Here is a 13,121-nt window from a genome sequence, read left to right on the forward strand (position 1 = left end):
CGGAAGAATAAATAAAATAAAGAAGCAAGATAGTAAATATAAGATAATAAAAAACAAAAACAAAAAATATATATAACAAGACTCAATGGGAAACGTGAAAGCACGTTTGCGCATCTAGCATGGAATGGAGTGAACATCTGTTGAAACTACCCAGTCTCGGCGCCAAATTGGTACTGTTGTTCGATAAAATTCAAAGTAAATAGAACTCTTCATTCCACAGGGTTAATGTCAGAATTGTTTGAGCGAGAGGGATACTGACGTGGTGGATCGGTAGGGCCCGCATGTCATCGTGTGCGACGAAAAACGCGTTGCTTTTAGCCGACACACCTTCGAGTCAATCGAGAGAATTGAAGTCTAACCCGTTGGCGCTTCCTATGGATTAATCTATGCTGAACAATTTATTTAAAGAAACGAAGACAGTCTCTAGAAACAAAGTGAATCAATATAACAAATGTTCGATATTCCTTGAATTTTGGCATCTGGTCTGTTACGTTTCCAGATTTTCAGATTCCAGATTTAGCAGGCAGAGGTAAGCACTAGCCGATGTGTTGTTCTTTTAGTTTACCGATCGTATGAATGCTTTCTGTAGGCTGATGAGACACTTGAGAGGACAAATCACTGACGGCTTTGATTCACTAGGCTCTGACGAAGGGTATAACGCCAAAACGTTAACTATTAAAAGAGATCAGTACCAATCATGGCTAAATTTGAAGCAAATCAATAAAAAAAGTGAGTTAGGCCTGATCGTTCCGGAAAAAAAAACGAAATAGGTTATGGGAAATGCGTGATTTTCGTCGATTACAAGTTGTCCAATCATCATTCGGCAAAACTTGTAGGTTTAGATTTTGCATACTTATCAGATTTCAGTTGAGTAGAACATTGGTAGTGCTCGCCTCCGAATTCTTAGCACTCGAATTTCGAAAGCAAGTTCCAGTTGCCTTACGAAATCGTACTTTTCGAATATTTGATCCAAAATATCCAAAGGAATATCGCGCAACGCTGTGAGAATTATCGTTGGCATAAAAAGAGAGTAATGTAATCCTCAATGGCCCTGCACATCCACATTTTGATGCCTCCACCACTGATCTGTTCCAATCGTCCTTCCTGCTCGTTAACAACATAACAGCAGTGTGGCGACTGCAAACTCGTCCTTGCGCCGGCACTTTTTTTTCCATGGCGGCATCCGACGCTGCCATGCCATTACGCTCGATCGATAATCACCAAGTGGTGTTGACGCGAACCGCCAGTCCATCGCTTCTGTGAACTCTACTTGGAGGTTTGCAACGCGCCGGACGTCGACTGTAAGTTGAAGCAAATATTTCACTTGTGCTTATCGGTCCTTTTACATATCAATTTGTATTTTTTGCGTGACTTATGTTGGTATTAAGCTGTACGTAGTTATAACATAATATATATATATATATATATATACTATATGACTAACTGGATATGTTGGGTAGCGTCACGTTGCATCACATTGATTTTTGCAAAGTGCCTGGATATTGCTTATGTACGTTCCATTGTTTCCATGGTCAACTACGTATTAGTTTTCATATTAGTTTTCTATTTGAGTTCCTACTCATGTATTAGGAGTATCTGGAAAGTAATGTCGTTTTTGACATTGTCAGCATTAATTCGGCTTATTCCTTACGGCAAAATTATACAAGGTATTTTTAGTGGTTAGCCTAACTTCTACACTTTTGTTTCACGGGCTAGCTTTATGCTCCTAGTATCCTCTTTTGAAATATCAAAACCAGAAGAGCACATATTCTACAATGCATACTACTCGAATTTGGGGGAAAGTACTGACGCAGCGAAAATTGCAGGAAGCATCCGAAATATTTATCCAGCTCCATTAAATGTTCATGAATGTCTATGGTGGTTCTTTATATTCAGAACGAAAAAGTGTTATTCATCCTAATACGAAGAGAGAATTTTCCGATTACTCCTAATGTACGATTGTCGTTCCAACAAGCGCCATATGATGGAACAGTTGTGGAAAGTAACGTGGGGAAAAAGTTCGTACATTACTGGTGATTGTCGCTTCTTTGTTTGTAGTTTAAATTGAGCGTTGAGGGTTTACATTTACGAGGTTTACTTATTGTTATCATTAGTGAGCGCCGTAAGGTAAAAAGAACATGTGTGTCTTGAGCAAGTGTTTATAGTTGTGGACTTTTTTGTCCATTTTGATCCTTCTTCGGGACATTTGTTTTATGCAAGAGTTCTTGCAAAATGTCGCTGTATGCGCACATACCAGGTTATCCAAGTGCAGAGAGACCAGTAAGTGGTACCCGATATTGAGGTCGTTGAGGGCCTTTTCGAGATAATTTCAGGTGTAGAACACGAATATAGTACTTACATATTGTAGAATTTAATATCCGAACGCAGTTCTTGTAAACCACCACGAAAGAATTCGGATTTTTTATCCATTCATTATAATTGATCTTGATCTCTTGGGATTTCGGAAATTGTTCGAGTTCTTTTTTTTCTTGTTTTTTTTTTAAACGAAAAGTGCGCTCAGATATAAGTTTTACGATTTGTCAGCGATCGGAAATCTGAATTCTTCGGTTCTCGCATTTGAAAAGATTCAGGTTACCTACGAGAAGCGGTTTTGTCCGATTTCGACTTTTTTTTTAGAAATCGTTCACCGATTTATTTTATATGTTGACTTGATCCTGCATTCGTCTTCAGCGTTTGAAGTAACCACATAAATGCTTTCGGACAGCTCGAAAATAAAGGGCTGGAAAGATAGGATTGGTCCCCGTTTTACAAGATGGAATATCCAGAGTTTACTTGTTATCATGGCTTATTCTGCACAAGAAAGACCAAACGGGTTTTTCACGTTGAGAAATGAAATGAGATAGTATTACAGGTTCAAGCGACTGTCTAGCAGTGATAACAGGGAGATGGTGGACGACGAAGCTGTTCCTAATGAAGATCAGAAACCGGACATAATATCTCTGATACGGGAACAAGAGCATCTCCTAAAAGAGTCATTTCAACCGATTCCGGCCGTTTTTCTTCCTTCACAGCAAAGAGGACGTGACATTGCCGTTTACATTTTCCCGAATAATCATGAATTGTGTTATGAATGGCACTATCAACTAGCACTGTCGGACAATTGCACATTAACATACACGTGCTGCGGATGTAAGGCACTAAAGACACGCGAACGTGAGAAATACCCGCGACCGGTAGCATCGTGTCGTATCGTGAACGGCTTTTTCACCACCGATCCGTTGAATCCGGTTCGACCACATTTTTGCGAACCGCGCAGCACGAGCAGGACTACTGCTCGACGCCTCATCATCGAACGACGTAGTGAACTAAGAGATTCTGCAACTGGAAACCAACGACCAGCATCGGTAGAACTACAAGAGCTTTCGAGTAGAATCTCTTCAGAAAACTTGGGTGAGTTTCTTGTTAGTGGCAAATTCTATAAAAGATATCCGTTACTGTCAAAAAATGCAGTTTGTTGTGTACGACTGCGTAAGCAATGTGGGTGCTAAAGACTTATCATCATTGTCCATATTAATCTGCAAATAGTAGTGGTTCATTGGAATGGGGACTAATTCCCAACAAAAAAAAAACGCGAAAAATGCTCACAGGTGCGATGTGATTTACACATAACGATGAGGTTTTTACTTCTTAAAGGCATCACCCCACGAATCTGAGATGGTTTGGATTTCAGGTGGAGTATTTGTATACGTAGATATAGATTCCCCTTTCCATAATCTACTATAGATGTATAGTAGATTATGGAAAGGGGAATGATGATTCCGTCCATTTCTTCCTGATTGCTGTAAAAAACGGCCCGGAAAATACGGCTTCGGGCATTCTGGCGCACTTCTTTCTATATGGAGTTCGACGCCGCATGTTCCGGGCCGCTTTTTACTGCAATTAGGAAGAAATGGACGAAATCAGCCTCCTCTCCATAATCTACTATCCCTTATAAGAATAATCCACCTGAAATCTGCACCACCACAGATTCGTGGGGTGATGCCTTTAAGTTAGAGTAATGAATTTACTAGGATGTCTAATTCAGCGAGCGTCGTTCTGCTGTTCGCTCAGTTTGTGGATAGACAGACACAACGTGGAAACCTCTGCAAGAAGCACATTGTGGACCTGCTTCGGATCCAGGGTGGCGTTTTCCTCGTAGGACGCTTTATTGATGTCTTCAGACTTCGCTGGAGCAGTAACTAGCGGAGAGTTTCTATCAAAGAAACAGTCACCTCGCAAATGCATGTACATTCTTTCGCATGGTTGGAGCCGGTCTTTCATAATGCTTCGTGTCGAGGAGAACGTAGTTTTTTCATAGGTTTCCTCGTTCAAAAATATCCAGATTCCTTCTAATTCCCCCAATCTTAGCACTAATAATGAATATAACAATATTTTTAAAGTTTCACTCTTTCCATTGAATATTACCGACGATAGACCATTTCACGATTGAAAGAAAAGATGGATTTGCAGAATAACGATTCTTTCGGAATTTTTGTTGATCGCACAACAGTATTTCGTCATAGGAAACTTTGAAGCTTCCGATTTTGGACCTTTTGAGGCTTCTTTCATTTGCTTTGTAAAGTATTTTACTAAACATTTTAGTCAATAAACAGCTAAGAAGACATCAGGCGCAAACTGGGCTTTGATGCTATGTAGTTTACCATTAGACAACTTTCAGTACAGTATTATTTGCTGTTTTGCCTCAATTATACAACAACAGTTGAACAGTTCAGCAAGCACGCAAGCAATTCAACATAAAGGATAAATAATAGAGTGTACGGCGATAATCAAGTGAGATTTATGCGTGAGCATCCCTCTAATGCATAGGCAACCCATGTGTCAAGTCAGTGTTTTTATCCTACCAGGAAAGAATGGTACCAATTTGTCGATCTACGAAGAATAAAGGGCTTGGTTGGCATCTGGGCGGTTTCGAACCACCGACCACACATTTGCAACCGAATCTCTTATCGACTGCGGTGTACGCGTAACTCCACATATCAAGAGTAGTCGGGTACTCAATTAAAGATCGGTCTATGAGCAGAATTTCTTCTAATATCCGACTCATTATTATATCTCATTGTGGTGGTAATGGGAGACAGTTGGGATTCTCAATAACGTATTACTATAGCACTATTAATATATTATACTACTAAATCACTATCAGTTTTTTTTTCCTTGTGCGAAGTCTTGAAAAACATCTCTTGACGTAGGTGGCTTCTCAGCGGATGAAAGGTTGGCGGTGATTGAGCAGATCACATGTTCCAGTGAAAATGTGCGACACAATGCAAGAAGAATGATTCAGCGAGCGCAGCAACGTGCGAGACAAGTAGGTATTTGTATTCTTTGTATTTTTTTTTTCGTGAATCTACAACATATAATAGTGTAAAAGCGAAATGAGGCTCGGTGCAGTTGCGTAAGCAGTTCCGCTCGAAGCGGTGCGATGGAGCTTAGCAGTTATGACTTCCCTGCAGTTCGCGATGGTCCCACCTCAATTCCAGCCGCTATCTCCACCCCATCGCTTGGAGCGCAGCCGCTTATGCAACTACGCCGTGCTTCATGTCATTTGGACCCGACTATAGTTTGCAACATGCTATGTTCTTCCATTACAGAAAGATGTGAGACGTCATAGAAGAAAGCGATTCCGTTGTTCTTTATGTGCAAGTTCTCGTGATTTCCCATGTGGTCGAAGGCCGCCGTTTAACCCTCATCATACTGCCGTCTTGCTGGCTGCACTCATGCGCTACAGACAGCTGAGCGTTGATTGTGCAAAGGAGGTGTACCAAACGTGTTTGCAGAAAAGGAAGATGTTGTGCAAGGAACACTTTGTTGAAGCTGTAGGTTCATTCATTTTTATCCTTTAAAATTAATTTTTCAGTATAGGAGTACCATCTGAAAAAAATGTTTTCAATATCCCGACACATTCAAGAAGAAAATCGCTTAGAGGAAGCGAAAGAAAATTTAAGGTTCTATTGTGCTGGAGGTGGAAGAATGTGAGAGTCTGGCGTCGTAAATCTAGGCGATCTCTTTACTGCATACCAGTTGAGAATTCCAGTATCCATGTCTTGTCCAGTAAGTAAAATGCGCAAGAGATAAGTGTACATCACACAATACTTTTTCAGTGCAGTATTACGAACTTGTAATGAGTTGTTTCTATAAGAAGTACGTCAACAGATTTCTTCTGACCACAGGTTTTTTTAAGAGTTATCTTGCATCCTAGCAAGTCTCCATTGAGTATGACAGTCTTCCCAGTGCTTTTTAAAATTGCCTTTGATGTTTCTTCTTTCGGCCAGTAATGCATGAACAGGGTCCAGCTCAATTTTTTCCATTACTTCTACCATTTATTTGCTGCTAGGGCGCATCTAAACTCTTAGCTTGTAGGGTTTGAGGTAACTGTTAACACTTTTATGATAAGCCTTTTTGTCCAGAAATCTAATCGAGCGTCGCGTTTTTCTTAAATGAAACTATAGCTTACTGTGTGGGTGAGAATGTTGCCAACGAAGTTAGTGGCTTTTCGTGCTCCGTGGTGATTGTTAAGTGCTCGTCTTCACCGCAGATGTAACCCCTCTCCCGATTACAACGTGTTTTATGACTATCTTTTTGCTCACCGCGCAGCTAATTGATAACTCGACATTTATGAAATGGTTAAAATTACGATGTACAACGGGTAGTCGTAGTCTGTTTGTTAACGAATTCATTTATAGGTGACTGTATATGTTTGAAATGCTTTAAAATTACAATATTTGTGTCACATCGTCTAATTGTAGGCTACATCTTTGATTACTGAGATTAAAACCGCTACAACTGCACTTCCTGGAAATGATATCGATCTAAATGCCCTTTATATGAGCGAAGGAATGATAAGTCCAGAACTTGTGAAGCATTTGAATACTGAAAGTGGAAGATTTGATGTGAGTAGATACCAAGCAAAATATTTTTTACCTATTAATGTTTTTTTTCTTTTAAAAATGTTATTGTAGCACTTTCTTGTTTAGTCCAAAGAGTGGATCACTGCTAGGAGCGTCGCGTTTTTCTTAAATGACACTATGGCTTACTGTGTGGATAGGAATGTTGCCAACGAAGTGAATGGCTGCCATCTCTCTCTCGATGAATCTGGAAACGTGGAAGAGGTGGTTCACATCATCTGTTAATCTAACCAATTAGGAGTTATTTTGTTACTTATAGGAGGAGTGCAATCTTCAGGCGACAGATCTGCTTGATAAACGAAAACCCAAAGAAGAAGCAGAACAGGGGCAGAAAATCATGGAGATTTTGAGGAACTTGTCTGAAGAACGGTGTTCAGGTGTGGTGGTAAGTTGTTGCTTTTGATGTTGTTTTGATGCTATGTTATATATGATGTTGTATGAATCATACCTATTTAAAATGAAACACGTGCCATTCTCATCCATTTTTTTCGCGTATGAAAGCCTTAGCACTGCAGTGGACCCGATTTGCTGCAGTTTCATGTGAATTAGAATGTTTCATCCTCACTTTTTATGAAGTCTGTGCTGACGTTCGATCTTTTCATGTTTGAAATTGACTGAATCTATGTTTATTTTCTCAGAAGCAAGAGCCTTATGACGAAATTGGGACTGGAATTGGAGTTCCCACTCATCCTCTCATTCTCTCTCAGCATTCGTTGCGAGGGAGTTCGAAAGAAACCATCGGCAAGCTCGAGACCTGTGATGCCCACGAGGTAACCGAACATAACTTTTTGCCTATATCTCTGGGAAATTTCCCACAGAATAGTTAAAAAAAAACAACTGCTCATAGCCTTGTTTTTTTATTTCTCCGGCATATTCCTACGTATGTCTCATCTACAAGGCTGATCTGTTTCGTCGCCTGCTAATTTCAACACAGTAGAACTTTGTTTAGGAGGAATTGATGGACCAATCGCCAGGATCTTCGCTATCAAGTTCTCAGTCGAGTCTTTCAGCAAGAGAAAGGATGGAGGATTCTTTCGAGGATCAACTCTTTGTGGTTGAGGGCAGAAAGCTGCTCGAGTTGTTTCGATACTGCCCCATTTGTGGCACGGACATGGATGCTAGTGGCGGTTCATTCCGCCTCACTGCTGTTGGCAAGGCTCCAGTCGTCGATTTGTTCTGTTTGCGATGTTTGAAAGAAAAAGGAAAGAAAACGCGTTGGGAGGGATGTTCCGGAGATAGAAAATCAATGGAGCAAAAGTGAGGAGTCAAAGTGGGTGTTTAACACAATATTTGTCACGCACTAATGGCTAAGTAAGCTGCAAAAGTAGTTTGTGAGAATGCGGGAGGCACTCAACGCTGCTCTAATTGATCCATACTTTTGAGAGCAAAGACGTTAATAGAGCACAGAAACCTTTCATGAGTGACAGGTATCTTTTCCATTTGAAAAGTCCAGTTCATCACTGGAAATGAATAGCTAGGTCGGCCGCGTCCCAGCAGTTAAGCGTATCTTAGAACATCTATGACATGTAAGCTAAAGCTACTAAGAGAGAAAAGGAAGATAGAGCTGGAACTACTAGTGTTTTAACTCCTAGTAGCCTAATTGTCATGTATAGACTCTCGAAGAACTAATGCTTAAGTGTTCGGATCTTAACTAACCTAGCTGTTCACTTCCGGTGATTACCTGTCGATTGATGAACTATCGGCTTTTCCGGTTCTTCTCGAGTGGGAAGGCTATTTGTCACTTAAGGACGGTTTCTATACTCTGGGGAACGGTTTGCGCTCAAAATTACAGTTCAGTTAGAGTAGCGCTGAGTTATCCGCCTCAAAGTACCTTTGTACCACCAAGTAATGAGTGACCAATCGTTAGGATTTCGTTTTGAAACAAAATTTAATTCTTATGTTATTGCAGGAGGAGCCATCCCTTCTGAGAGTCTCTATGTTCAGTGTTGCTGATGCATCACGATAGGAAGTTATGGAAGCTTTTTGTTGGATTTTGTTGTAGACGCAGTCTTCTTTTCAAATTTCTAGTGTCTTCACTGATACGGGTTCGTTTTGCATGAGTACAGGTTCGGAGATTCTACAAGTCTGCCATTGAATTCTAACACTGTGTATTCATGCGAAGGTTTTTGATTCGATTGTCATGTTTCTATTATCATACGTGCAGAATGTAATATATACTTACGTTCGCATTTGGTGTTAATGAGTCCACTTCTAATTGAACCTGTTTCATAGACTGTGCTGCTGTGCATGCGACAAATCTGTTTAAGCTGAGGTGCTACAATGCGTCTTCGGAAAGGAAAGTAGACGGAGGTTGACCGTTGCATATAACGGCATGCACATAGAGCAAAGAAATTATTGAAAAAGAACGATGAATTTTTCACAAAAACTTGCATCAGTTGTTGGATATTCTATTTGAAGCTAATACAGTCGAGACCTAATGCCGATAGTTAGATAAGTAATCGAAAATATCCGTCTACTCGAATAAAAAGAAGGACACGCTTATTCGAATTTAATTATTCGTGTTCTAACAAAGTGGCCACTTGATTACTCTAACATACGGAATATCAAGTTGAAAAGAGTTATTTCATCGAACAGTACTCAACACCAAAGTTGGAAGGAATTCGAATCTCGGGGCTCCGAAAGTTCAAATAATATAGACAGCACGAATGATATTCGAACAATGTTGGCTTTCCTGCAATGCAAAATTGGGGCCACCCAATTTTACATTGCAGGAAAGCCAACATTGTTCGAGTATCATTCGTGTCGCTTAAGATTTTGTCTATTCGGTATTCTACTATCTAACTAGCGCATTCATTTGGCAATAAACTGATTGTGTTTACCGAATTATACCCGGGTCAAGACGACCTGATGTCCACTGCAGTTGCGTAGGTGGACGCGCTTGACGGTGCAGCGATTGGAATCGAGGTGGTATCATCAGCTCCACTAGGACAGCAGAAGTGAATTTTGGTAGCGGTTCGGTTTTTGTTGGGTTGTGTAACAATGGTAATAGGAGCTATGTTTATTTGTTAACGGTTATTCGAATAAAAGTTTGAAATGTGGCTATGTCACAGCTTGTTGGTTATGCTCCATACAAAAATGCACATTGTGGACTTTTTACAATAGCTTTCAATGTTATGAACAGTTCTAGAAATACTGACAGTTATGGATGAATGAACAGCTCTAGCGTACAGCATGACTGTTGTGACTGACGTAGTCCAACGTCTTCGTGCGTTCTTTGCCGACTATGGATACCGATTTGCGCCGGCCGTTTATGCAAATTTAGTTCGGAGAGATCGCAGTGCAATACCTTCCACTATAGATATATCTAGGGAGGAAATAGGTGAGTAATGACATGAAGCTTAGAAGTATCAGTGTCGCTCAAGCACCAAACACTTTAAGATTGCTTTAAGTTTCGAGAAAAGGCCAGCACAATTTTAGGATGAAGTATTTGTTGTAGTTGCATGTTCCTGAGATAGTTCCCCTGATGTACAGCTCACGAGAAAAAATGATATGACAGTAAACAATAGAAAGCATGGAAACATGAGTGCGTGTACATGTAAATACAGTATGAAGTGAACATTTAGGCGAGAAGAGGATAAGTGGGATCAAAACGACACGGAACTAAGTGCGCTAGGTACGCTCAAACGGCGCAGTGGAGCAGCACATAACTTGCTAGATATTAGGAAAGTTGTAAGTTGTGATGCGTTGTGAATCTTACGATCTAATGTGTTAAGTCCAATCGATGTATCATGTATATGACCTTTTTGAAAGTTAAAGTCGGATCAAAACGACATGAGGCCCGGTACTGTTCCGTAAGCGGCTGCGCTCAAAGAGACGCGGTAGAGACAGGGGTTGGTATCGAGGTGGGACTCCTGCTTCCTTCATTTCTTTTTAAAGTATTTTTCTAAGCATTTTCAGCAATAAAAATCTGAAAAGACATCATGGACAAACTATTCAAGAGCTACATATAGTCGGATAAAAACGACATGAGGCGCGGTGCTGTTCCGTAAGCGGCTGCGCTCAGAGGGGCGCGGTAGAGACAGGGGTTGGTATCGAGGTGGGACTCCTGTTTCCTTCATTTCTTTTTAAAGTATTTTTCTAAGCATTTTCAGCAATAAAAAGCTGAAAAGACATCATGGACAAACTATTCTAGAGCTACATATAGTCGGGTCAAAACGACATGAATCAAATGAGTGTAGTTGCGGTGCATTTGCGTACGCGCTCGAAACGGCGCGTGGAGACAGCGGTTGGAACCGAGTTGGGACCGTCCCAGACCGCAGCGATGAGGGGGGCCAGATCTCCACCAGATCCTAACCGCTGCGCGCCACTGCACTACTTCGAACGCAGATGATCGAGGTTCGTGTTGTTTTGAACTGACTATGCTATGGTTCGATACAACTCAGAACTGAGGGAGTCCTTCATGCCTCTGGGATGGTACCAGATTTGTTTAAGAGAAAGGGAACTAATTTCATGGATAGGATGGACCTCAGAACCCACCGTGTAGCCCTTGCGCTTAATGCTTACCATTGTGAACTGGTGTCTAACCCGTTGGCGCGTTCTAAAGGATTGATCTCTGCTGGATGTTATTCATTATTTTTCTATTGTCAGTGTAAAAGACACATCAACATAAGTTCCCGTGCATAAATATATAACAAAGGTGAGCTTCAGTAACAAAGTGAGTCGGGCTCAATCGTCCTGAAAGACGAAATTAGTTATCCGAAATGTGGAATTTTGACGGAACTCCGACCACAATCTCGCCAATTGTTAACTGTGAATGATACGAAGGATGTTCAGATTCTCAGTTGCGTACAACATTGGAAATCCTTGCCTCGGAATTTGCTGCAATCGACTTTCGAAAGCCAGTTCCAGTTGGCTTACGAGAACGGGCTTCTGCGCTGCTTGAACGACATTTGTCGTTCAAACTTTCGAGAAAGCCGAGCACAATTGAAGGATGTGGACTTGGAGTGTTTGTTGAAAACGGTAAGTAATTACATGCTATTGAGATTGTTACTCTGAGGTACCGGTTCGCGAGAAATTGAAAGTGACATGACAACAACGGATGAAGATCTTGAAAATATGCCTATGCGCAGATCTGAAACGAATGGGTTGAATATCAATCGAAGCTAGTCAATCTCGGCTCAGAAACGATCCTTTGGGGAATATTTGGGGGAAAAGAAGATATTCCATTATACATTAGGAGTTTATGGTCGACATGCATTATTTAGCAATGGCAAAGGAGCAGATCTCCCCTCCCTTAGTTACAGTTTAGGTTCAATCGCTCCACGAACAGTAGTTTCGCTTTATCCTGGCACAATATACGACCCATGGGATTCGATTCTGCTACAGTCTATAGGAAATCATTTCGTGTTGCGATGTCGTGATGGAGTTATCATCGATGGAAATGACGTTCGTCTGTCTCGTCGGATTCATCGTTCATGTTCGTACCGAGATTCGGGTGCTGCTGTCAGTGATTTGAGTTGGCTAGAGGTCTGTTCAACTTCGATTCATTGAACGAATCCACTGGTTAGATCAAACGGTTCAGGTCCACCCTTTCAACTACCTCAATATGGGTCATTACATCAACAATGAACCAACACCACGGTTGCACAACGTACAATATGTTGACTTCGACGTTCTGAATTGGCCCTTCCGATTACGAAAATTCCTTCCGTATGCTGTATATTCACCACTGAGAGAATTTCCTCTCAGAGTTGTAGTACTAGTTTCAGTAAGGGAAATTGTTGAAGGTGAAGAGTTATTTGCGGCGTACGTGTCGAAATAATTACTTTAAAGGCATCACCCCACGAATCTGAAGTGGTACGGATTTCAGTTGGAGTATTCGTATACGGGATAGAGGGTCTATCCTGTATACTATCCTACTATACTATATATACTACTATCCTGTATACGAATACTCCACTCGATATCCGTACCACCTCAGATTCGTGGGGGTACGGATATCGAGTGGAGTATTCGTATACAAAGGTAACAATGTGACTGTACTTTAAAGGTAACAATGTGACAGGTCTTTTAGTATCTTTCAACGAGAATCAGGTTATACCAATGTTATGTGTGCGGTTATTACGTGACTAATTTGATCATGCCGGAATCGTACACGGAACTAATCGTTGGTCTTTTTTATTCTTCTCGTCTGTCTCTTTTCTTCTTTTTTGCTACCCTACTTTACTTTGTACTACC

General features: G+C 40.9%; 2 protein-coding genes across 3 annotated transcripts; both read left to right on the forward strand.

Annotated features, from left to right (window-relative positions):
• Positions 1-593: 593 nt before the first annotated feature.
• On the forward strand, positions 594-8,876 carry RB195_008918 (uncharacterized protein; the record flags this gene model as incomplete). Of its 2 annotated transcripts, XM_064195666.1 has the most annotated exons (12): positions 594-729; positions 1,277-1,301; positions 2,873-3,411; positions 5,211-5,326; positions 5,610-5,834; positions 6,765-6,908; positions 6,993-7,127; positions 7,183-7,308; positions 7,562-7,693; positions 7,873-8,088; positions 8,163-8,193; positions 8,833-8,876. In XM_064195666.1, the coding sequence occupies 12 exons, from the start codon at positions 594-596 to the stop codon at positions 8,874-8,876; spliced, it is 1,869 nt and encodes a 622-aa protein (XP_064046810.1). The 2 variants fall into 2 exon arrangements, with proteins under 2 accessions (XP_064046810.1, XP_064046811.1); XM_064195665.1 differs by lacking the exons at positions 594-729; positions 1,277-1,301; positions 8,833-8,876 and adding an exon at positions 4,046-4,141 and having other exon boundaries at positions 2,907-3,411; positions 7,873-8,184.
• A 1,239-nt stretch (positions 8,877-10,115) lies between these two features.
• Positions 10,116-12,705, forward strand: RB195_008919 (uncharacterized protein; the record flags this gene model as incomplete). Its single annotated transcript, XM_064195667.1, has 4 exons — positions 10,116-10,263; positions 11,718-11,903; positions 12,193-12,410; positions 12,466-12,705. The coding sequence occupies 4 exons, from the start codon at positions 10,116-10,118 to the stop codon at positions 12,703-12,705; spliced, it is 792 nt and encodes a 263-aa protein (XP_064046812.1).
• Between the last annotated feature and the right edge of the window lie 416 nt (positions 12,706-13,121).

Source organism: Necator americanus, chromosome III (genome assembly GCF_031761385.1).
Source record: "Necator americanus strain Aroian chromosome III, whole genome shotgun sequence".
NCBI lineage: Eukaryota > Metazoa > Nematoda > Chromadorea > Rhabditida > Ancylostomatidae > Necator > Necator americanus.